General features: G+C 56.4%; 5 protein-coding genes and 1 non-coding gene across 6 annotated transcripts; 4 read left to right on the top strand and 2 right to left on the bottom strand.

The window, feature by feature from the left end:
• Positions 1 to 80: 80 nt before the first annotated feature.
• Positions 81 to 2,297, top strand: INS49_000903 (uncharacterized protein; the record flags this gene model as incomplete). The annotated part of the gene is made up of 4 exons (XM_043161737.1): positions 81 to 320; positions 402 to 466; positions 690 to 837; positions 1,125 to 2,297. The coding sequence occupies 4 exons, from the start codon at positions 81 to 83 to the stop codon at positions 2,295 to 2,297; spliced, it is 1,626 nt and encodes a 541-aa protein (XP_043030243.1).
• Positions 2,298 to 3,184: 887 nt separating this feature from the next.
• INS49_000902 (uncharacterized protein) lies at positions 3,185 to 7,746 on the top strand (the record flags this gene model as incomplete). The annotated part of the gene is made up of 7 exons (XM_043161736.1): positions 3,185 to 5,122; positions 6,306 to 6,588; positions 6,653 to 6,873; positions 6,937 to 7,122; positions 7,174 to 7,280; positions 7,338 to 7,477; positions 7,553 to 7,746. 7 exons carry the CDS (start codon positions 3,185 to 3,187, stop codon positions 7,744 to 7,746), a joined length of 3,069 nt encoding a protein of 1,022 aa, XP_043030242.1.
• A 498-nt stretch (positions 7,747 to 8,244) lies between these two features.
• On the top strand, positions 8,245 to 9,095 carry INS49_000901 (uncharacterized protein; the record flags this gene model as incomplete). Its single annotated transcript, XM_043161735.1, has 2 exons — positions 8,245 to 8,307; positions 8,484 to 9,095. 2 exons carry the CDS (start codon positions 8,245 to 8,247, stop codon positions 9,093 to 9,095), a joined length of 675 nt encoding a protein of 224 aa, XP_043030241.1.
• Positions 9,096 to 9,543: 448 nt separating this feature from the next.
• Positions 9,544 to 9,651, bottom strand: INS49_000900. The gene has a single exon. It is a non-coding gene; the product is annotated as a tRNA-Gly (tRNA).
• A 909-nt stretch (positions 9,652 to 10,560) lies between these two features.
• Positions 10,561 to 11,338, top strand: INS49_000899 (uncharacterized protein; the record flags this gene model as incomplete). Its single annotated transcript, XM_043161734.1, has 2 exons — positions 10,561 to 10,999; positions 11,106 to 11,338. The coding sequence occupies 2 exons, from the start codon at positions 10,561 to 10,563 to the stop codon at positions 11,336 to 11,338; spliced, it is 672 nt and encodes a 223-aa protein (XP_043030240.1).
• Positions 11,339 to 12,000: 662 nt separating this feature from the next.
• On the bottom strand, positions 12,001 to 19,034 carry INS49_000898 (uncharacterized protein; the record flags this gene model as incomplete). The annotated part of the gene is made up of 6 exons (XM_043161733.1): positions 12,001 to 13,143; positions 13,207 to 13,583; positions 13,646 to 14,368; positions 14,626 to 15,444; positions 15,540 to 17,910; positions 17,991 to 19,034. 6 exons carry the CDS (start codon positions 19,032 to 19,034, stop codon positions 12,001 to 12,003), a joined length of 6,477 nt encoding a protein of 2,158 aa, XP_043030239.1.
• Between the last annotated feature and the right edge of the window lie 1,296 nt (positions 19,035 to 20,330).

The raw sequence follows: 20,330 nt of genomic DNA, 5'->3' as shown, positions 1-20,330 counted from the left end.
ACTTACTGGCCTGTTGGGAGACCGATACGAATGCCCCTTGGTCAAGAAATACAGCCCGTCATCAGTCTATTCTGCCCGACATGTCGGACAACGAGAAGCCTACCACCGATCATGGACCTGCTGATACTCGGCCAGGCCCGATCGAGGACCACCACTTTGGCGACGAGCCTCCTCACCACGGCATGTCGGCTGGCCAATATATTGCATCCCGCTTCAGCAGCCTGAAGCCGCCAATGTCGAAACTGCCCAACCCGTTTTCTCTCCTCAGGATGCTCAACGGCCACCACTGGGCATTCTTCCTGGTCGCCTTCTCCGCTTGGGTACGAGAGGACCTGGGCTGATTCACTCTCTGATTCGCGTTTGCCCGCAATTAGACACAAACGCTGACTAGCCTCGTACAGACCTGGGATGCTTTCGATTTCTTCACGGTCTCGCTTACTGTCAGTGACCTCGCCGAGACATTTGAGTAAGTTCCTTTCCGAGACTCGCATCACTTACTACCTCCATCATCAGCACTCTGTCCCTGCACGTCTCTCATCACGTCCGGGCTTCATTTCTCCCGTTTGTGAAAAAGCACTATTCAGGAGACACCAGCTTCGGTGCATCATACATGTGATCCATTCCCGAGCTGACTCATTTCAAACCTTCCCGCAAGGCTGTTGAGGTTCTGAAGGGCTAACCTCGAGCAGTAAGACCAATACCGAGATAACCTGGGGCATCACCCTGGTGCTGATGTTTCGATCTGTTGGTTCAATTCTCTTTGGTATCGCGGCAGATCGTTATGGTCGCAAGTGGCCTTTCATCGTGAACAACGTCTTGTTTATCATTCTTGAACTGGTGAGTTCCTTCTCGTATTTTCCTTCCTCGAAACAAGCTTTCTGGGGAAGCTCCAGTACATTTCTTGGGGTGTGGATCGATAAACTTGGCGAAGCTTAATCTTCCAACGCCAAGATACGCCCCCAGCCTTGGCTTGCCCACATTCCCGGATGAGCCAGCCGAGTGGTCCACCATTCTCCCAGTATCCTTCAAAACCACAACAGTCGGCTGCACGATCCTGGGGCCCATAGTCCATCAACGAGAACGACGACAGCGGGGATAATGGTCGTGCTAACATCGAGGCTTAGGGCACCGGCTTCTGCAACACCTACAACCAGTTCCTCGCTTGTAGGGCCTTGTTTGGTATAGCGATGGGCGGTCTGTACGGAAATGCTGCAGCTACCGCACTGGAAGACCTCCCCGAGGAGACTCGTGGCTTGATGTCCGGTATCTTGCAGCAAGGCTACGCGTTCGGCTATCTCCTCGCCACCGCCTTCGCACGGGGTCTGGTCAACACCACCCCGCACTCCTGGAGACCCTTGTACTGGTTCGGAGCATGCCCGCCGGTCCTAATCATCCTCTTCCGCCTAATGCTGCCCGAGACGAACGTGCACCAGCAGCGAGAGTCTGTGCGTCGCACTGCGCAGGCCAGCGGGAGCAGCGTCTCGAAGACCTTCATACAGGAGGGCAAAGTCGCTCTCCGGAGACACTGGTTGCTCCTCACGTACCTCGTGCTCCTCATGGCTGGGTTCAACTTCATGAGCCACGGTAGTCAGGACCTGTACCCAACTATGCTCAAGAACCAGTTTGAGTTTGACGAGAATGAGGTGACGGTTACACAAGTGGTGGCCAACCTTGGAGCAATGACCGGCGGTACCGTTGTTGGCTTCTTGTCGCAGTCGTTTGGCCGCCGACTCAGCATCATTGTCATCAGTGTTGTTGGCGGAGCGCTTCTGTATCCGTACAGCTTCATCGAGAACAATCGCGTGATTGCCGCGGCGTTCTTTGAGCAGTTCTGCGTGCAGGGTGCTTGGGGCGTCATCCCGATTCACCTAATGGAGCTCTCTCCGGGAGCATTCAGGACCTTCGTGGTGGGAACCTCGTACCAGCTTGGAAACCTCGTCAGCTCTGCGAGCTCAACCATCGAAGCCACCATTGGCGAGCGGTTTCCCCTCCCACCAAAGGACGATGTGAAGCGCTACGGTTACGGCAAGGTCATCTGCATTTTCATGGGCTGCGTGTACGCCTACGTGATCCTCCTGACGTTCCTCGGACCCGAGCACCTGCGCCGCAAGTTTGAGGTCGAGCATGACGCAGACGTACGGGAGATTGCGGGCGAGGAGACGATCGAGCAGGCTATTCACCGCCGAGAGAGGATGGGTATGGGATTGAGTGACGAAGACCTTGCGGATGCTGCTGAGGTGAAGCGCATTGGGGAGGCAGAGAGGAACAGGGAGAACAAAGCGAACCAGATAGTTTGAGCCATTGTGTGATCAACGAGACCCTTGACCGACCTCTACATAAGCTACAGTGGAAAGTCTGGGGGACAGCGTCCAAGGTAGACATAGTCCACATCTAACCACCTGGGCATGCTCAAGGCAATTTCCCGATATACTTGGGTCATGATTGAAGGCTGAGCAATGCTTTTGGGCCAATTGAGGATAGCTTTGATTAATTCACCTTGTGCAAACAATAATGATACCCTGACTAGTCTGTTCACATTGTTGGCCTTGTGATTCCGGCCGGGGATACGGACGTACAGACGTTGACTGATCCATGTTGATCAATCTCGTCACTACTACCTTGGGTACCATTGTCTCTTACCATGTTATTCTGTACCCAACAATACCACCGATTTACAGAGTTGGCAAGCGTTACACGTCCAGCTTAGAAGGAGCAAACCGCAACCAGTGCTCACCATCCGTTTACAACGGGCGTGCTATGATTCCTCCCTTTTGATACGGTTCAAAACGACTCAACCCGCTTGAACATGGGGAGGTCAAATTGGACCATTCATGGAAATCCGAGTTGTGCAACGACTCCCGCCTAATGTTTTTGCAGCTCATAGACTCGATTTGTGCCGGCAGAGAAGTAATGCGCGCATGGTTGTTTTGGCCGGGTCTCGGCCACAGCTGCCTAACCACGACGTTGCTACTCAAAAGTCAGTCATGGAGGCGTGACTTCCGCGTTATTATATCTGCCTCAGATCGTGCTTGCCTAAATTCAATTGACCCGTCCCAGCTGGAGCTCACACGAGTGAGCTCACGAGCAACATCGGCGCTTTTCCTGCACCACTCTTTGCCTCAGGAGACATTGACGCCCAAATTATTCACTTTGTTGTAGGAAGTCTTCGGATTTCCAAGTTACCATGGAAGAAAATCAAAACAACGACAAACACGACTTGATATTGGAAGCAGCCAAGTCGTGTCGTATTATACAAACCCGGAACACTGGCTTCCATGGCTACACAACGACTACCGGCACGCCTCCAAGCAGCCCTAGCAGCTTTGCTTCTGGCAACTCCATCACCGGACCACCCTCACTGCCTCCCTCACTGCCTCCCTCACTGCCTCCCTCACTGCCTCCCTCACTGCCTCCCTCACTGCCTCCCACTGAGGATCCCACCGAGGATCCCACCGAGGATCCCTCTGAGGCTCCCTCGGACAGGAGCCTTTCCTTTGACCAAAGTGGCCCCTGGCTATTTCGCTTGCCCGCAGAGATTCGCCGCATGATTTACTGCGAATTACTAGTCACAACCAAAGTCTACATCTCCTTCACAAATTGTCGGCTTCTCTTGGCCCAGCGCGGTGCCAAAAGGAAGAAGAGGGCCACGAGGAGAGTATCAGGGTTCAACGAGGACCATGTTGAGTACTACGGCGTCCGGGGTGACAACAACAACGGCGAGGAGGCAGACGTGGGCACTTACTTCAGCCCCCGTCGGTGCCATGATGACTGGATCGAGTACGCCATGCGTATCTCAGCGCTACGACAGCCAACCAAATTTCGGGATTCGTACCACCCGAGGCCTGATCTCAACATCTTCCTCGCCTGCAAACGCGCCCGAAATGAGGCAGAACCCATCTTCTACTCTGAAAACTGCTTCACCTTCTGCACGTGCAACCAGCTCCACGACTACAACGCGGCGCGGGACATCAGTGCAGCCCATGCCGCGTATTGTTTCCTCCAAGATCGCTCCCCGGACGCGCTCAAGGAGATCAGGCATATTGAGCTTCATGTCATGCATGAGGGATCCATACCGGTTTTTCGCGAGCCGGCTGTTCAGATGTGGCACGAGACGGCGATGTTCATCAAATCCCACATGAAGATTCGGCGCCTGAGTCTAAACATTGGCGGGGTGGCCCCAAGGGATACCCGATATGCTGGAACGGGCAATTATATTCTGCGGACACCGAAGCATCCAGAGATCGACGAGTTACTTGTGTTGCCGCCGGTGGAGCGACTTACCATCCGGTGGGCTACCTTGGGCGTCCCAAGTGATGCCTGCGACAAGCACGGGGCCTGGTGCTTCGAAACAAACAACTTGATTGTTGGTTCGCAGTGTAGTCTCGCGCTCGAGAGTATGGCCATCGCTGCACTCATCAAGTCCATCCGTGAAAATCTCCTGACGAGCGGGCAACAGCTAGGGCTCTCCAAGATCCGTGGTGGGTTAGTGTTTCACGAGTTAAACCAACCAGACGAAAGTATCTACATTGTGATGGAAACAGATGACAGCTGCAGTGTTACCTCTCATCCCACCGCCCAGCAAGTCAGCCATCTGACAAATAGCCACAATGGGTCGCACACTATAAGATTCCCTCGCTGGCCGGGCCTCATAGAATGCATGGAGAGTGTCAGCGACGACTTCCATCAGTCGCTGAAACACTCTCAATATTTGGTTAGGCCGGCCTGGAAAGAAGTCACCTTCCACTTTGTATGGATTGACTGCCTCGCCGCAAATGCTGCTACTTGGGCCCTGGATTGCGAGGACTTTTGGGGGAACGAGCTCGTTCGGAGGGAGCTTCGCTTGGCTGTTGAGGCTCCTCATTTCACGACGAACACCGTCAAAAAGGGACACGAAGCTGATCCGCGAAATTTCAACGATTACGACCAGTGGAGAGACAGGCTCCGTCACCTGCTTCAGTTCTCGAGGTGGGCCCTCCGATTTGTGCAAATATTCTTCCTCCCGCGGACTGTCGGCCCATCCGAGCTTGATCTCAGCCTTTTCCGCACTGCTGATCGCCAACAACATTATTTGGGGGGACCGAGCAGCGTTCTAGCAGTCCCCGATACAAGTTATGACGACTTGGTGAGGGCAGTTGCTCATGGAGAGGCTGACCAGTAAGCCCCATCCTTGTCCTTTCACGGTTGCCCGTCTGTCATGTTTTGGAAGGTTCCAGAATGCATCACTTCAGGATCTGTAGCAGGTGATTAACAGGTACCAGGACCATTTTCTTTACATGCGAACCGGCCTGGCCTTGCTTTTTAAGACGCGGCGACATTTCGTCTCTGTGGGAATCGGATATGTACACCGATACGATGCAAATTCTCGATCGGAAGACTGGTCTTCTATTAGAATATTGAGAGCGGGAGTGGAATGTCTCAGGTGGGCTTTGCGCGAGGAGGAACCGCTTGAATCGGCTCAAAGACAGAAACAAGGTTTACCATCGTTTGGGACACAGGTCTGATGTAAACAGATTTTAGATCGAGCAATCGATTCAGGATTGTTAGGACAGGGCGCTTTGTCTGGCCAAACCACACAGCAGGCAGGACAATTCCCAATCACAACACAAAGATATCACACAGCACAAAGCTCAGAAATGCCCGACAATGCAGATGTCGGTGACAGAATTTCATACCCCGAATACCGTCGTGAAGCGTTGTTCGTGGCTTATGGGCATGTGGATGTGCCGCAGATTGACCAGACTAGTTATGTGGATGTCGTCCGCCCCATAGCTCCAAGCCAAGACGGCCTTGGCCCGAACCTGCATTCTACAAAAGGTCCGAATTTGACGTGAAATTAACAGTAGCTTATTCCCATGCGTTCACGATATACTGTGCTGGGAAGGAAGACATGCGCCCATCAGCTGCGGCGACATACCGTGCCTGTACTGCACTAGGGCGAGCTCGCCATCATCTCAACCATTTGCGTCTTGGGCAACCCCGACGCTGACAGCCCCCAACGGCGTTCTGGCATGGACTTCATTCAGTTGGCCCATGTGCCAGCAGCGATGTTGCATCGTCCGTTCCGCTTCACTGAGCGGAGAGAGTAAGGAGGCTGATAAGAGGGACTGGCGCATGCAGGTTCGTGGGCCGGCTTGTCTCGTTCTGGAGCTCACCCCCGCGATGATCTTCTGCCGCCGACATCTGATGCCATTCTGGCGGCTTGCGGGTGCGACTTGGAGGCCCTTCACCACACGGCGTATGCCGAGGCTTATCTTGGATGAATAAAAGGACGCGCAGGATTGCTAACTTCTGTGGTGTTCATACAGGGCGTGTGGACATTTGCGCAAGCGGGAATGCACAACGTCGGCGAGCTATACGCATTCAGGTTCTTGGTCGGGCTCTTTGAGAGCTCCTTCTTCCCAGTCCTCCTGTACGTACTGGGGAGCTGGTACACGAAGACTGAACTGGCCAAACGAGTTGCACTATTCCACGTGACAGCTCCTCTGGGATCTGCCTTTGGTGGGTACTTGCAAGCTGCGGTCTACGAGAGTTTGAATGGGCGCCATGGCAGGCCTGGCTGGCTGGAGATGGCTGTACATCATCTGCGGAGTAAGTTGTCTTTGCCGTGTGTTCATTGCAAACACTGATGGTGATGATGCCCGCTGACTCAAAGGCATGCAGTGCATGACCGCACCTGTTGGAATTGCAACTTACTTTGTTCTCCCTGATACACCGTACACGACCAAAGCGAAATTCCTGACACCCGCAGAATGCGAACTGGCGATTTCACGAGTCCAGAAAGCCGGGAAAGCACCTCCCAAGGGCGTAGATCTCCAGACTTTCAAGCGCGCCATGTCTAAATGGAGATGGCATGCTTTTGTTCCTGGCTATGTGGTAAGTGCCACCAGCACTGTTTGAGCCTGCGTGGACATGGATAAGACTAATCAGCTGGTACAGCTGTACGGCGAGTCCTGCCAGGCTGGAGGATACTTTGGCATCTGGCTCAAGTCGGAACATTTCTCCGTCGTGGATCGCAATGTCATCCCGACCGGATCCAAGCTGATTAGCGCGGCATGCATCATCCTGTGGGGGTTTCTGTCTGACTACACGGGCAGCAGATTCGCCTTGATTCTAGGTCCGCTGGTGAGTAGGCAAAGCCTAGCCTGTGATTTATGCTGCTAATATTGTGGTTAGCTACTCGGTTTGATACCGAATGGAATCCTCGCAGTGTGGCCTCCCAGTGTCCCGTTGAAGGAGTTTGCATTTCTAACTAGTAGTGTGCACCTGATGACGGCAGTATTGTGAGTGAATCGAGAGAAATGATTTATTCTTTTTGGATGTACTGACAGCAAGGATAGTTATACATGGGCAAACGAAGTGTGTGCTGGAGACAATGAAGAGCGCGCTCTTGTCATCAGCAGCATGAACGGCATGCAATATGCTTTCGATGCGTGGCTCCCTATTGTGATCTTCCCACAGACCATGGCCCCTAGCTTTCGTAAGTCCCTACAAAACCTATAATCTCAGGTGAATGAAGTACTTGACGGAAGGGAGCGCTGACCCGGATGCTTAGGTTATGGATTCCCAGCAACGTTTGGCTTTGTATTTGCGGCCATCATCGCCGTAATTATTATTCGCCTGCTTGTATGGCGCGAGAGTAAGAACAAACTGAATTCCTCAGATGATTCTGGAGAAGGAGGGGTTGTTGAGCTTGTCAGCCCCGATGAGAAGGGCAGTGTGGAAGAGAAGAAGATCGATAACAAGTGAACAAGACTCGAGGTAAATTCGACGAGCCAGATCGTGCCTCTTAATTTGGGATACTGGGGAGTACACGAGAGACGGAGGAAGGAGTTAAAGAAGTATAACTTACAGGAGGATATGCATTTGCCATGAGTATATAATATAGTACTTGGCACTCATAATTACCTCCTGATCTGTTGTCTGGATCTAGCTCCTGGAGGTCTTGTAAGACCACCTCAGATCCCTGCTGTGCACGGTCAGTGTCACCGCAGCACGGGCCATCCTGGGAGCTCAACAGCGGGCCAGCGGCGGGCGGAATGACGTCTGCTTCTCGACAGTTCCGCGCTTATCATAGACAACCAATCATGTCATAGCCGGAGGTGATTTGACCCCTCGAGACTGGGGGAGACCACCATCTACCTAGGTAGCCGCCTCGGTTGTGACCGCAGTGGACGGCCTGTAACTTTTCTTCCAACCATCTCACAACCAGATGCTCTAAACACCAAGGCATATCGTCCCATCACCATGGCTTCGCGGGGAGTCTCTACTCTCAAGTTTGTCGGCACCGTGTCTCTGGGGTTGTTGACCGTGAGTCCATCCTCTTGTCAATTCGCCGTCCTCGTCGGGCGGGGCGGCCAGGCAGTTCGACATCCCCGCATTTGGGCTACTGAGTTGTTGCTGTGCTGATGACTTCACCACTTCATTGCGCTGTCCTCAACCCCATCACCCATGGGCCAGCCTCCGCTGACTATGCTTCCATCCAGGGCCTGTCCTACACTCTGTCAACCCTCACCGTCCCAACACTCCTCACCCTGCCCTCCGCCAGCACCGCCGCCAAGGCCTTCCGGTCGCTCACCACGACCGCGAGGACGCACCTGCGCACCCTCGCCGGCATCTCGAGCACCGCATTCTTCCTCGCCTTCGCCCTGTCCCCCCGATCCGCCCGCCACCCCTACCTGCTGTACACCTCTGCCCTCGTTGTCATCTCCCGCCTCAGCGTGTCCGACTTTGTCGCCCCGTACCTGTTCGCCCACCCCCACGCGCCCGTGTCCTCGTCGCAAAGGCAGTCATCTGCCGCCCGCAAGGACCGGTCGGCCACCCGCCGCATGGAGGCTAGCTACGATGTGATCGGATCCGACGCACACAGCGAGGCTACGCTCGACTCGGCCAGTGACAGGAGCATCGAGGACGACGGCGCAGCGGCGGCCGATGTCAACGGTGAGGAGGTCCGCGGCGAGGTAGAGGCGTTCCTCAAGAAGCAGGTCGTCTCCGCTGCGACGGCGGGCCTGGGCTTCCTCATGGCCGTCGTCGGCATCTGGGGCGATGGCGCAGTGGGTTACGTGAGCGAGACCGTTGTCAATGTCATCGAGATCTGACGGGACGCTCTGATGACGCCAGTTGATGAGCTGTGGGATCTGGAGATGCTGACCCGAGCTTTGTATCATTCAAGGAGGAAGGGGGGCTCACTTTGGAAATGGCAGGCACACTAAAAGAACAGCTTCTGCTGATGGTCGTGGGGAGCTTGATTGGGAGGGATGTACCAGGCCAGGGTTGATGGTGGTTCCCCCCTTACATTTTCACTCCTCTCCACCCAGCCTCTAACAGACATGCTTACGACATCAATGATATCACTTTGGACCAATTTCCCTGCGCTGACCGTTGTTCTTTTGCTCTTGTTTGACCTCCCATCATGGGTGGTGCGCGTGACGGTTCGTTATGGTTGAACAAACGGTGGCCGGTGCTGACAGACAGGTTCAATACTGCCTCACTCCCTGGATGCCCATGATGTTGGCGAGTTGGGACGGACCTGATGCAAAAAAAGGATGCGACGTCCGGGGTTTGAACCCGGGTCTTCTCCTGACCCCTTTGGAGCTCGAGATGGAATTATCTCAAGTGGGAGGGAGATGAGTTGAACCACTACTCTAACGTCACCAATGTGGGATTGCAGGGGTTTCTAGGGTCTGATATGGTCCAGTCTGAGGTCGGTTGGCGGTAAGTTGTCCTAGCTGCCTGCCCTCGGTAGGCTGCTTGCTGTAGGCGAAACTGTGCCTGGAGATGACAACAGAGAAACGGGAGTGATGCCTGGAGCAACATCTTGGGCCCAGGCTCCCCTCCAACCCAATCAAGGTACTGTCATATCTCGCGTTTTCGAAATGGCACGAACGAGTCTCGAGAATGTGCGGAACAAGCACAACCCTTTTCGCCTTCGGCGTGTCTCTGCAGCACAGTTATATCACGGGCTCTTCCTCGTCACAAGTCACAAGTGAGTCGGTCAGTCAGTCAGTCTAGCGGATCTGACCGTCTCCCATGACACCTAGAACTGTAGTCTGGTTTCTCTACTCAATCAGCTCTTCGCAGTGACTGCCTTGGCAATCCATACTCAAGCCTGTTGGTGACTGTTGCGTGCCCGTGAGTCTCAAACATTTGTAAATGCAATCAACAACTCGCCTCCGTCATACTGAACGCTCAATTAGAAACACATTCATACGAAACATACTCCTTTTTGTAAAATAATAATGCTCTCATCTTCATATGCCGAACGGCCATCACCATCGAGAATGTGGCTGACTACGTTGGAAGCTGACCAAGCTGTCCAAGTGGGAGGTGGAGTTGGAGCAGCTCCACACCCAACACCTACCTCCCTTCTCCTGGCTTGGAGTCCTTACTTCGTGGCGGAGGTCATCCTAGCACTCATTCCTACATGTCTTTGCTAAAACTATTTCTCCCGGCAAATGACGACACCGGACTTGCGTGCCCCCGATCATCATCAAACAAACCCGGTGTTGAGGCTCTCCAGCCGTGATGTCACACACACAACCAACCACCCAACCACCACGCACCATGCTCTCCTTCCTAGCACGCCGCGTCCCCAGGACCACCATCTCGCACCTGGACAGGATAACCCTCGACGGCGGCCGCTCCGCGGCAGAGTTCAAGCCGCCGGCCGACCGCTACCTCGTGGCCAACCGCCTGCCGCCCGCAGCCTCGGCCCAGGAGGCCGCGCGCCTGGGCCTACCTCACAGGGGCGCCAGCTCGTCGCTCGCGCCGCCGCCGCACCGCCACCCCTGGCAGGACGAGACCTTCCACGTCGTGAGCGGGACGGCAAAGTTCACCCTGGGCCGCGGGCGCGGCGGGACGGAGCGGCTCGCCGGGGCCGGGGAGGTCGTTGTGATCCCTCGGCGGGCGGCCCACACCTTTTGTAATGCGAGTGAGGAGGAGGACCTGGTCGTGGAGTTCGTGCTGGACCCTGCGTCCCGGGACGCGGATGAGGCTTATTTCCGTGAGTGACGTGCTGGCTTCTGCTTTTCCTTCTTTTGCTCCTTCTCCGTTTGGGGGGATACTGGGCAACTCCCTGGCTGACTGGCGATTGTGGTGTCATCGGACAGGTAACGTCTGGGGGTACCGAGATGACTGCCGCAGGGCCGGCGTGAAGCGGAGCCTCTTACAGGCCCTGTTGTTCATGCACCGTGGCGGCGTGGTGATGGCTCTTCCCGGGCCCGACGGCATCTCCAGGGCTTTAGGTTTGCTGCTGAACTACGTTGGCGGGGTGTTAATTGGCAAGTGGCTGCTTGGCTACTCAGCCTGCTACCCTGAGTACCATCACCCAAGCTCCCGTTGAAGAACGACGTCTGAGAGGAGCCAGACCTTTCGGGCTTATGCCATGCCTTATGAGTCTGACACCATTGTCCACTGGTTGCCACCAGAGCACAGGATAATTCAGATGCTAATATGTGGCATACCCGACTTTTCGTGAGCTTGCCATGTACCTTGGTGGGACAAATTCCCACATTGAGTCTACCAGAGGAGACCAAACAGGTTGGTGGCCTGCATGTCTGCTTGCAGAACTTCTTCTGAACACGCATCGTGGCAAGGTTGTGCTTGGCTCCAAACTTACAGTCACAGGTCTGTCGACTTTAGCTGTGTCGACCTAGCAGACCGTGGCTGGGCGCTGACATGAAAAGGGAGACAATTTCTTCACAAGCTGTGCGAGGAACTTGGGACCCAGCAGAATTATCAGAAGGCACAGATCTTGTTCCAGACAAACTACCCAAATGCTTCAAAAAGGTGGGGGTATTCGAAGGGCAAAATGCTACCAGATTCCAATGTGCTCGCTCGCTTGATCGGTTCAGTGTGCCCGCTTCATGTCAAGCCCAAGTCACGCCGGCGCACCCAATCTCGGTTTCGTTCCATCGAATATTGTCATATCCGTCATATCCTTGTCGTCCCTTTCATACCCATCGAATCATGTTCTAATTCCAATCCCATCATAACTTCGTCACTTCAGTTGCCCTTCAGCTTTTTCCACCAGCTGCTGGCGCTGCTCCTGGGCGTCGTGGTGGCATACGCGTCCCCAACATAGCTATGCCTCTTCCTCTCTCCGCTGCCATCACTGCCCCCTGCTCTCTCTTCCCTTCTCTTCCTGCGCCTGCGCTCACCGTCCTCGTCGCCGACTTCTATGTCGACCACCCCATCGCCATACTTCCTCCGCCGCCTTCGTTCGTGGCGGGCGGCATCGTCCATGTCGTCCATGGCTTCGTTGGGCATCTCCGCGTCTTCGGGCGGTGGACCCGCGTCACTGTGGTCCTTGACCCAGCTGGACGTCCCTGAGTACGGCCACGGGGTTGGATTCGGTTCAGCCTTCCGGGACAGCTTGTCCAAGCCATCGGTGTGTCGACGCGAAATCTTGGACGGACGGCCGAAGTCATCATCTGAGCGTTCGGAATGCCTCCGGGACGATGATTTGCCCTCTGCCGGGTCACGAGCAGCGCGCCGCTCAGCTCGGCGTCGACGGCGCTCTTCGTCGTCATCGGCATGCCGTCGCTCATGCTCACGGTCGCTCTCGACAGCATGGGCTTTGCGCCTTTCGCGCCGTGCAGCGCGCCTGGCTTCGTCGTCTTCAACAGCGGTCTCGCCGTTTGCCGTAGCGCCTTCCCGCTCCTGTTGACGCTCGAGCCGCTTCTGCCTCTTGCGCTCTTCCCGGGCAGCCTCCTTTTCTTCAGCAGCTTTACGCTCCTCCTCTTGACGTGCTCTGGCTGCGCGTCGCTCAGCGCGCCGCGCCTCACGTTCTTCCTCTTCCTGCTTTCGACGCTTCTCGCGGCGGGCCTCGTCCTTGGCACGGCGAGAGTCCTCTCCCTCCTTGTCTGCGGCTTCCCTCTCGGCCCTCCGTAGGCGACGAGCAGCTTTCCGCGCCTCAGCGTCGACATCAGTTGCTGCAGCTGCATCCTCGACGTCTGTGCTGTGGTGCGTGTTCCGTCGGCGAGGCTCAGGTCTCGTGTCAGTCTTCGGGGTCGACAATATTCCACCGAATAAACCCCCAAAGCCCTTCTTGGTAGATCCGCTGGTATTCGACCGTCGAAGGCCTGGAGGCGGAGTTGCGTCTGCCGCGTCGACCATGACAATGTCGTCGTCATCACGCGGGTATTGCTGCATCAATGTCTTGTCAGTATGCTGAGCGCAACACGTGTATGCTGGTAGCTTGCGGCTTACCTTATGCCTCCGGCGCGAGGACTTCTCGGGGCTCGACTCCGCGGCATCGTTGGCACCAACCATGACGATGTCATCTTCTTCAGCTGCCCTGGAGCTCTTCTTGCGCTTGCTGCTGGACCTTCCCAGCGAGTCGCCGATGCCCACGCCCAGGATCTTGGCCGCCTTGGAGCTCATGGTAGGCACCTCATCCTCGGGCGGCGGAGAAACGATACCACTCGGCACATCGAATGAGCTGCGGCGTGACGACTTGCCCTCCTTGTGTCGTTTTTCGCGCGTTGACATGGTCCGAGAAATCGGGGGTGTGCTATTGAACACACTCATGAGCTTGGGCCGCACCGGGGTCTCCTTGGCCATGTCCTTGACGCGCTCGCTGCGCTCTGCCTTATCGGATGACGAGCCAGGGGCCGACAGCTTCTCCTCCTTCTCTGGCGAGCGCGACTCTTTTCACGCTTGGGCTCCTCGGGGGCCTTGGACTTGGAAGACTTCTTCTCCTTGCCGCTTGGTGTCGACGCGGACCACATTCCCCAGCTCGAGCCGCCGTCGCGGTTGATCTTGGCCCGCTCCTTCTTGCCCTCCCTCTTGGGCTCGACCACGACCTCGGGAGGTGGGGAGAGAGGTGCGTCTGGCACGGCGGGAGGAGGCGGAGGCGGAGGCGGGATGGAGGCGGCATCCTCGGTCTTGGACTTTGACTTCTTGCTCTTCTTGCTCTTGGGCGACATTTCGATGACCTCGACTATATCGTCTGGGAGCTGCTCATCGTCCTCGACGGGGAAGCTGCCAGGAATATCAGCAGCCCTGCTCTTGGATTTCTTCTTCTTTTTGACGTCCTCAGCCGCTGGCTCCACCGGTGGCGGTGGAGGAGGCGGCGGGATAGCGTCAACAACTGGCGCAGGAGGAGGTGGCGGAATGGTAGCCTCAAATGCCTTTAATCTGTCAGCAACCTTGCCACCCACGGACTTTCGACCCTTCATGAGTGTTGGTGATGGAGTAGAGGCTGGCACGCTGGGCGCGATGTCAAGCACATGTTGGTCGACCTCGCCCCCAAGTTTTGTCTCGTGCTTGGATCGCGACGATGGGTACGTGTCCTGCCAGGCGGACCAGGCACCAGCTACGACATCCTTGGACGTCGAGTTCTCAACCGCGGCGCTACGGCTCGTAGTAGCTTCGAGAAGCTTGTATGACTCAGCATGTGCAATCTCGGCTGGGGACCGACAGATTTGAACATGAGAAACTGAGATGAACACCACGACGCCAACAACGGGCGTTGGTGTTGTGGAAATTGGGAGTGCTGGGGGAGGGTGGTAGGGGGGGCAGGGGGGGTTGCAATGGACATGGACTTACGGGCTCAGCCCCAGGACTCTTGCCCTTTTTGGGCTTAGGCGACTTCTTGGATGCACCCCAGAAATCAAACGGGTCCACCTCCGCCGCCCTTGCCGTGGACTTTGTGGGGGGAGGACAGGAGCTGGTCCAGCTCGTCCAGCTGGTTCGCGTCCAGCTTGGCGAGATCCTTGTCGAGGTCGTCGTCGGCCTTGGGGGCACTGGCCGCTTCGGCAGCCTTGTCTCGGGCTTTCTTGTTGGCGCGCAGCATGTCGTACTTCTCCTTGTCCTTCTTGAGCAGCTTCCTCCCGGAGTCTTTCTTCTTCTGCAGCTCCTGGAGCTCGGCCTCCTCCTTCTCGATCTCCTGCTGGCGGGCGAGCTCCTCAGCCTCGCGTGCCAGCCTTTCCTCCTCGTCACGTGCGGCCTGCTCGGCGGCCTCCTGCGCGGCCTTCTCGTCCGCGCGGGCCTGGCAGCTGGCAGAGAGCTTGTCATACTTTTCCTTGTCCTTCTTGGTGAGTTTCTTGCCGGAGTCCTTTTTGGCCTGCAAGACGGCCAGGTCGGCCTCCTCCAGCGCGATAGCATCGATAGCTGCCTGCTTCGCCTCCTCTTCTTGCCTGGCCAGATCCTCAGCCTCGCGTGCCAGCCTCTCTTCTTCAGCCTTGGCTTCGGCCGCCAGTCGCTCCTCTTCTGCGATCCTCTCTTTCTCGGCCGCTTCCTCGGCCTCGCGCTTCTCGCGCTCCTTCTGCTCTTTCTCGGCCTTTTTCTTCTCCTTCTCCAGCTTCTCGAGCTCCTTCTTGCTGAGCTTGGGCTCTTTCGAGGACTTTTTGGAGTCCTTGTCGGACGACTTGGACTTGCTCCTACTGAGCTCCGTAGAGCCGCTCGGGTCGTCCCATGCATCCCCGGCATCGTGCGCGTCGACTTCTGTTTCTGTCAGATCCATACTTGGTGGTGTAGGCACTGGTGGTGGGGGCTCCATACGCGAACTCTTGTCCTTTTTGTCAACGCCAAATGTTGACCAAAAGTCGTCTCCCCCATCTTGTCCTTGGTGTCACCCATCAAATCGGGCTTGATCGGGTCGTCAACCACCTCAGCGGCGCTATTTTTCGACTTCTTCTTGGACCCGCCACCGAAGCTCCAGAGGTCATCAGCAGGCGTCTGCACGTCTTTCTTCTTCGGCTTGCCCCAGCCGAAGTCGAAGGCGTCCGCCTCGGGGATGGCTGGCGGCGCGTCCGGAATAGCTATAGGATCACTGGTGCCGTCGAACTCAATCAGAGGGCTCGACTTGTCCTTCTTTTTGGACTTCTTCGAGCTGCTCAGGCCCCAGTTCATCCAGTCGTCGCCTGCGCCGTTGTCGTCGGCTGGATCGTCATCGGCCCAGGAGAAGCCTTTGGAGACCTTCGTTTCGTCCTTCTTGACCTCGTTTTCGGCGTCTTCTTTGAGTAGCTCCGTGGCCAACTTGTCAGCTTCGGCCGATGCGCGGTCTTGAGCTCGGAATTCCAACTCGGAGAGCCGGTCCTTCTCAGACTTCTTGAGCTTCTTTTTGGACTTGAGCGAGGCGATCTCGGCCTCCTCGGCCTCGATTTCCTCGCGGCGCTTCTGCTCCTCGAGCTCTCGGGCTTCTTGTTCGGCTTTCTCTGCAGCCATCCTGGCCTCCTCGTCGCGTTGATCCTTGCGGTCCTGGAGCTCTTTGAGCCGCGCCTTTTCTGTCTTCTTGAGTTTGGCCTTTGACAAGAGATCTGTAAACTCGCTCTCCTCCGCGGCGATCAATGCGTCTTGCGCCGCGGTCTCGTCCACAGGGGCCTCGTCCAAGACCGGGCCACTGTCAATGGCGCCATCAGCCGGTGGCTCGGCGCTGTCGGGGCTCGGTTCAGACGCGGCTTTAGCAGCGGCTTCGTATTCTCGCTGGTCTTTGTTGTCCTGAAGGACCTTCAGGCGTGCCTTTTCCGTCTTTTTGAGCTTGGATTTGGACAGCAACAACTCGAGTTCGAGCTCCTCTTCTTCGATCAGCTTTTTGGCCAGCTCGTCCTCCTCGCTCGGGTTTGGCTCCACGCCATCGCCACTAGCTGGCGTATCGTCGGCTGGCGGTAGGCCTTCGTCGACTGCAGGCTCGATGGTGTCCGGGACGGCGTCAGCGTCTGCCTTGGCTGCGGCATCTTGCTCGCGTCTTTCCTTGTTGTCTTGGAGTTCCTTGAGCCTGGTTTTATCGGCCTTTTTGAGCTTCGATTTGGACAATAACAGTTCGATCTCCATCTCTTCCTCCTCGATGAGCCGGGCTGCCTCGTCCTTCTCGGCCTGTGCGCCGGCGTCGTCAACGGACGTTGGGGCCGTTTCGTCGCTCTTGGATTCGTTGCTGTCTGCGCCGCTCTCTGGGGCGGGTTCTTCCGGCTGAGCGGCTTGAGTTTCACGGGCGCGCAAGTCTGCATTTTCTTCGAGGATTCGGAGTCGCTCCTTGTCAGCGCTTTTCAACTTCTTTTTTGTACGAAGTTGGGCCAGCTCTTCCTCCTCTTCCTGGACGATCCTGGCCTTTTCATCTGCTTCAGCTTGTGCAGCTGCAGCTTGAGCGGCATCGGCTTCTGCCTGCGCGGCGGCGGCCAATTCCTCTGCCTCGCGAGCTCGACTTTCGGCCCGGTCCTCGAGTTCCTGGAGCCTGTCTTTATCCGCTCTTTTCAGCTTCTTTTTGGCCCGGAGCTCGGCCATCTCTTCCTCTTCCTCTTGAGCGATTCGGGCCTTCTCGTCCGCCTCGGCCTGTGCGGCGTCGACTTCGGGCACAGGATCTTCTGGGGCCGTGTCTCCGGATGGAGCGTCGACGGATTCAGGGGCGGCGTCCTCTTGCCCGTTGCTGCCGCCGGCGGCTGCTTTGTCTTCGGCTTCTCGGAGGCGTTCATCGGCGCGGTCTTCCAGAATTCGTAGGCGGTCTTTGTCGGCCTTTTTCAGCTTCTTCTTCCCCCGGAGCTGGGCCATTTCTTCCTCTTCCTCCTGGATGACCCGCGCCTTTTCGTCCGCTTCGGCCTGGGCGGCATCAAAGGGCCCGGAGCCGTCTGCTGGGTCAGCGTCTGCTTGCGGTCCTGCATCATCGAGCAAATCAAGGGTGTCGCCAGTCACGGGCTCGGCGGACTTGGACCCTGCTGCCTCCGCCGCCTTGGCCGCTTCTTCGACCTTGTCGGTCAGGAGTTTAAACCTGTCCGTCTGCTTTTTGGTCAATTTGCTGCCGATATCCTTCTTGGTCTGTAGCTTCAGAAGCTCGGCCTCCTCGTCCGGCGTCAAGGCAGCTTCTGGGGGATTCTCGCTGATTTGAGGAGCATAGGGCGCCTCTGGCGGTGTTTCCTCTTGGAAAGCATCTGCTGCTGGTGATTCGTCTATAACAGCTACCTTGCCCTTTTTCTTTTTCTGCAGAATACATGTGTTAAAACAATATTCAACAAAGAGTAGACTATACCATAATGGAGATAAACCCGGGTAAGACTTACATCCTTTTTCGTCGAGGAGAACCCCCAGATATCATCAGCGGCCTCCTCAACTGGTTTCTCGGGCTCCTTTGGCGGTTCGTCCTTCTTGTTGCCCAGGCTGCCCCAGAAATCATCATCGCCCGTCTTGGGTTTGGGCGCGCCCCAAGTGAACACGCCCACGTCTTTCGTCTCAGGCTTGCTACCCCCTAAGAAGTCGAAGCTGTTCGTGTCCTTGGATCCGTCGTCCTCGTCAAGAGCCCCAAAAGAGAAAGTAGACGTTTCCTTCTTCTTTGGCTTCGGGCGGTTGATGCCCCACGGGCTGTCGTCAACCGGGTACTCCGTTTTCTCTTCTTGAGCAGGCTTGCTGGATTCCGTTTGTGAGCCGCCGAGACCTCCCCAGCCCCAGCTGCCGCCACCCCAGCCCGACGTCCACGCGCTGATGCCCGTTTTCGGCTTGTCGGTCTTTGGGCTCAGACTGAAACCTAGGCTGGTTGCACCCCCCGAATCATCCAATTTGATCTCGTGAAAGTCCGTAGACACCGGTGGTACCTCTGGCAGGCCAAACGCATCGCTGGTCTTGTCCTTGTTCTTCTTCTTCTTGCTGCCGACGGTGGCAAAATCGCCCCAGATGTCATCGGCGTCGGCTTCTGCGGCGGCCTTGTCATCCTCTTTCTTGCCGCCATCGTCGCCTCCACCGTCTCCGCCGGCGCTGCCACCCGCGCCCGCATCGCCGCCATTTGGGTCTTTGTTGCCGTCACCGCCCTCCTCGGTACCGTCGCCGTCTTTCTTGTCGTTCTCGTCTTCGAGCCAGTTGAAGGAGGTTGTCTGTTTCTTCTTTTTCTTTCCTGCGGCTTGAAAGAATCCCTCATCCGAGTCAAAATCGATCAGATCCATGTTCGGGTCAGCTAGTAGCTCGACATCGCGATCACCACGCCGCTGTCGTCTGCCTGCTGGGGAGCTCGGCGAGGGCACGTCACGGTCCTCGGGCCTCAGGCAGCGATGTCGCGCGGATGAATCTGTGAGGGTGAGGTCGTGAAGATCGGCCGGTGGTTTCGAATCGTCCATTGATGGAGCTGGTTGTCGTCGGACACGCGACCATCTCGGCGAGCAGAAGTCGGGGATGATGAGTGGTTTTGTCGGGCAGTCTCTCAAACTGGCGGACTGCTGCGGAAGACATCAGTCAGTATAAGCTTCGGCAAGAACCAGTCGCATGGGTTAACTTGTGGCAGCTGCAAAGCTAGTTTAACGGGGAAGTGCTGAAATTGGGACCGGCTTAGGAGAGAAGCGTTCTCCAACTGCGGCACCAGCACTATGCACACAGGACCGCAACGCGAACCAGATGGTCGGAACGCTCAATCAATAAACGGGCTAGGCCGTGCCCACAACAATACAGAAACGGACGGTGCGCGGTGTCCAAGCAAAGACCTGACATATAACGGAAACTCACGGGTGCGCTCCGCAATTGGATCCACGCCTCAGAGATGAGGCTCAGTCGCGATTGTAGTCGTATATCAACCTGGAACCCCCTTTCACGTCGAATTGTCCCATCGTGGCGAGTGGCCCTACAGAAGTGCTGGGCCGCCTGCCAGCCATCGCTTGCGGCGAAAGCTAGGACCTCGGCCGCGGCCATTCTGGATGTCTGAGGAACTGGGCGCGCGATGTGCTCGGGTTGTAAAACTCATGAGGCTTGCTGCGCAGTGGCGGACCAATTGTAAAGAGCTTGAATCGCAGCGCCGGGTTCGACGAGTTCGGAAGAAGGAGACGTTTCGTGCGCTGCTTGCTGTTGTGGTGGCGCTTCCAGAACCCGTCCCTATATGAAGCGCATGAAGACGGTGATTTTAATAGCTATGGTTGTGCGAGGTCTTTCTTTGGCTCCCGATGGGTCGGTTCATGCAAGGAGGCCGAGAGAGGATGTAAGTAAAGGGGGCCAATGAGTCGTTGCGATCGCAAGGGAGGAGGGCGTCTCTTGCTCGGGATTGGCGGTGGGACAAGCTGTGTAACCCCAGTCACTGTTATTTTTGCATGCCTTCGTAGCTTGCAGTTCAGCTTCGCCGTCGAGGGGTGTCGGAGTAGGACGGCGCTGAAAGCCGTTTCGCTAATAAGGAGCCAGGAGTCGTGGAAAGTTGAAGAACGGCAAAAAGTTCGAGAGTGACGAGTTCATGGGTACAACAGAGGACGAGAAAATGCGCCAGACCCTAATCCCTGGCCGTAGGGATGGACGGCAATGTGTGGCAGGTAGGGGTGTCTCAACCTTCAGAGCGTGTGACGGACAGACCGACAAGGTGAGATCGCACAGGATCGAAGAGTAGCACGATGAAATTCCCGTCACTGTGATGTGCCCTTCTCTCTCCTCTTGAGCTT

This window comes from Diaporthe citri, assembly GCF_014595645.1.
Source record: "Diaporthe citri strain NFHF-8-4 chromosome Unknown scaffold_1, whole genome shotgun sequence".
NCBI classification, from domain to species: domain Eukaryota; kingdom Fungi; phylum Ascomycota; class Sordariomycetes; order Diaporthales; family Diaporthaceae; genus Diaporthe; species Diaporthe citri.
This window is presented reverse-complemented; position numbering and strand designations above follow the sequence as displayed.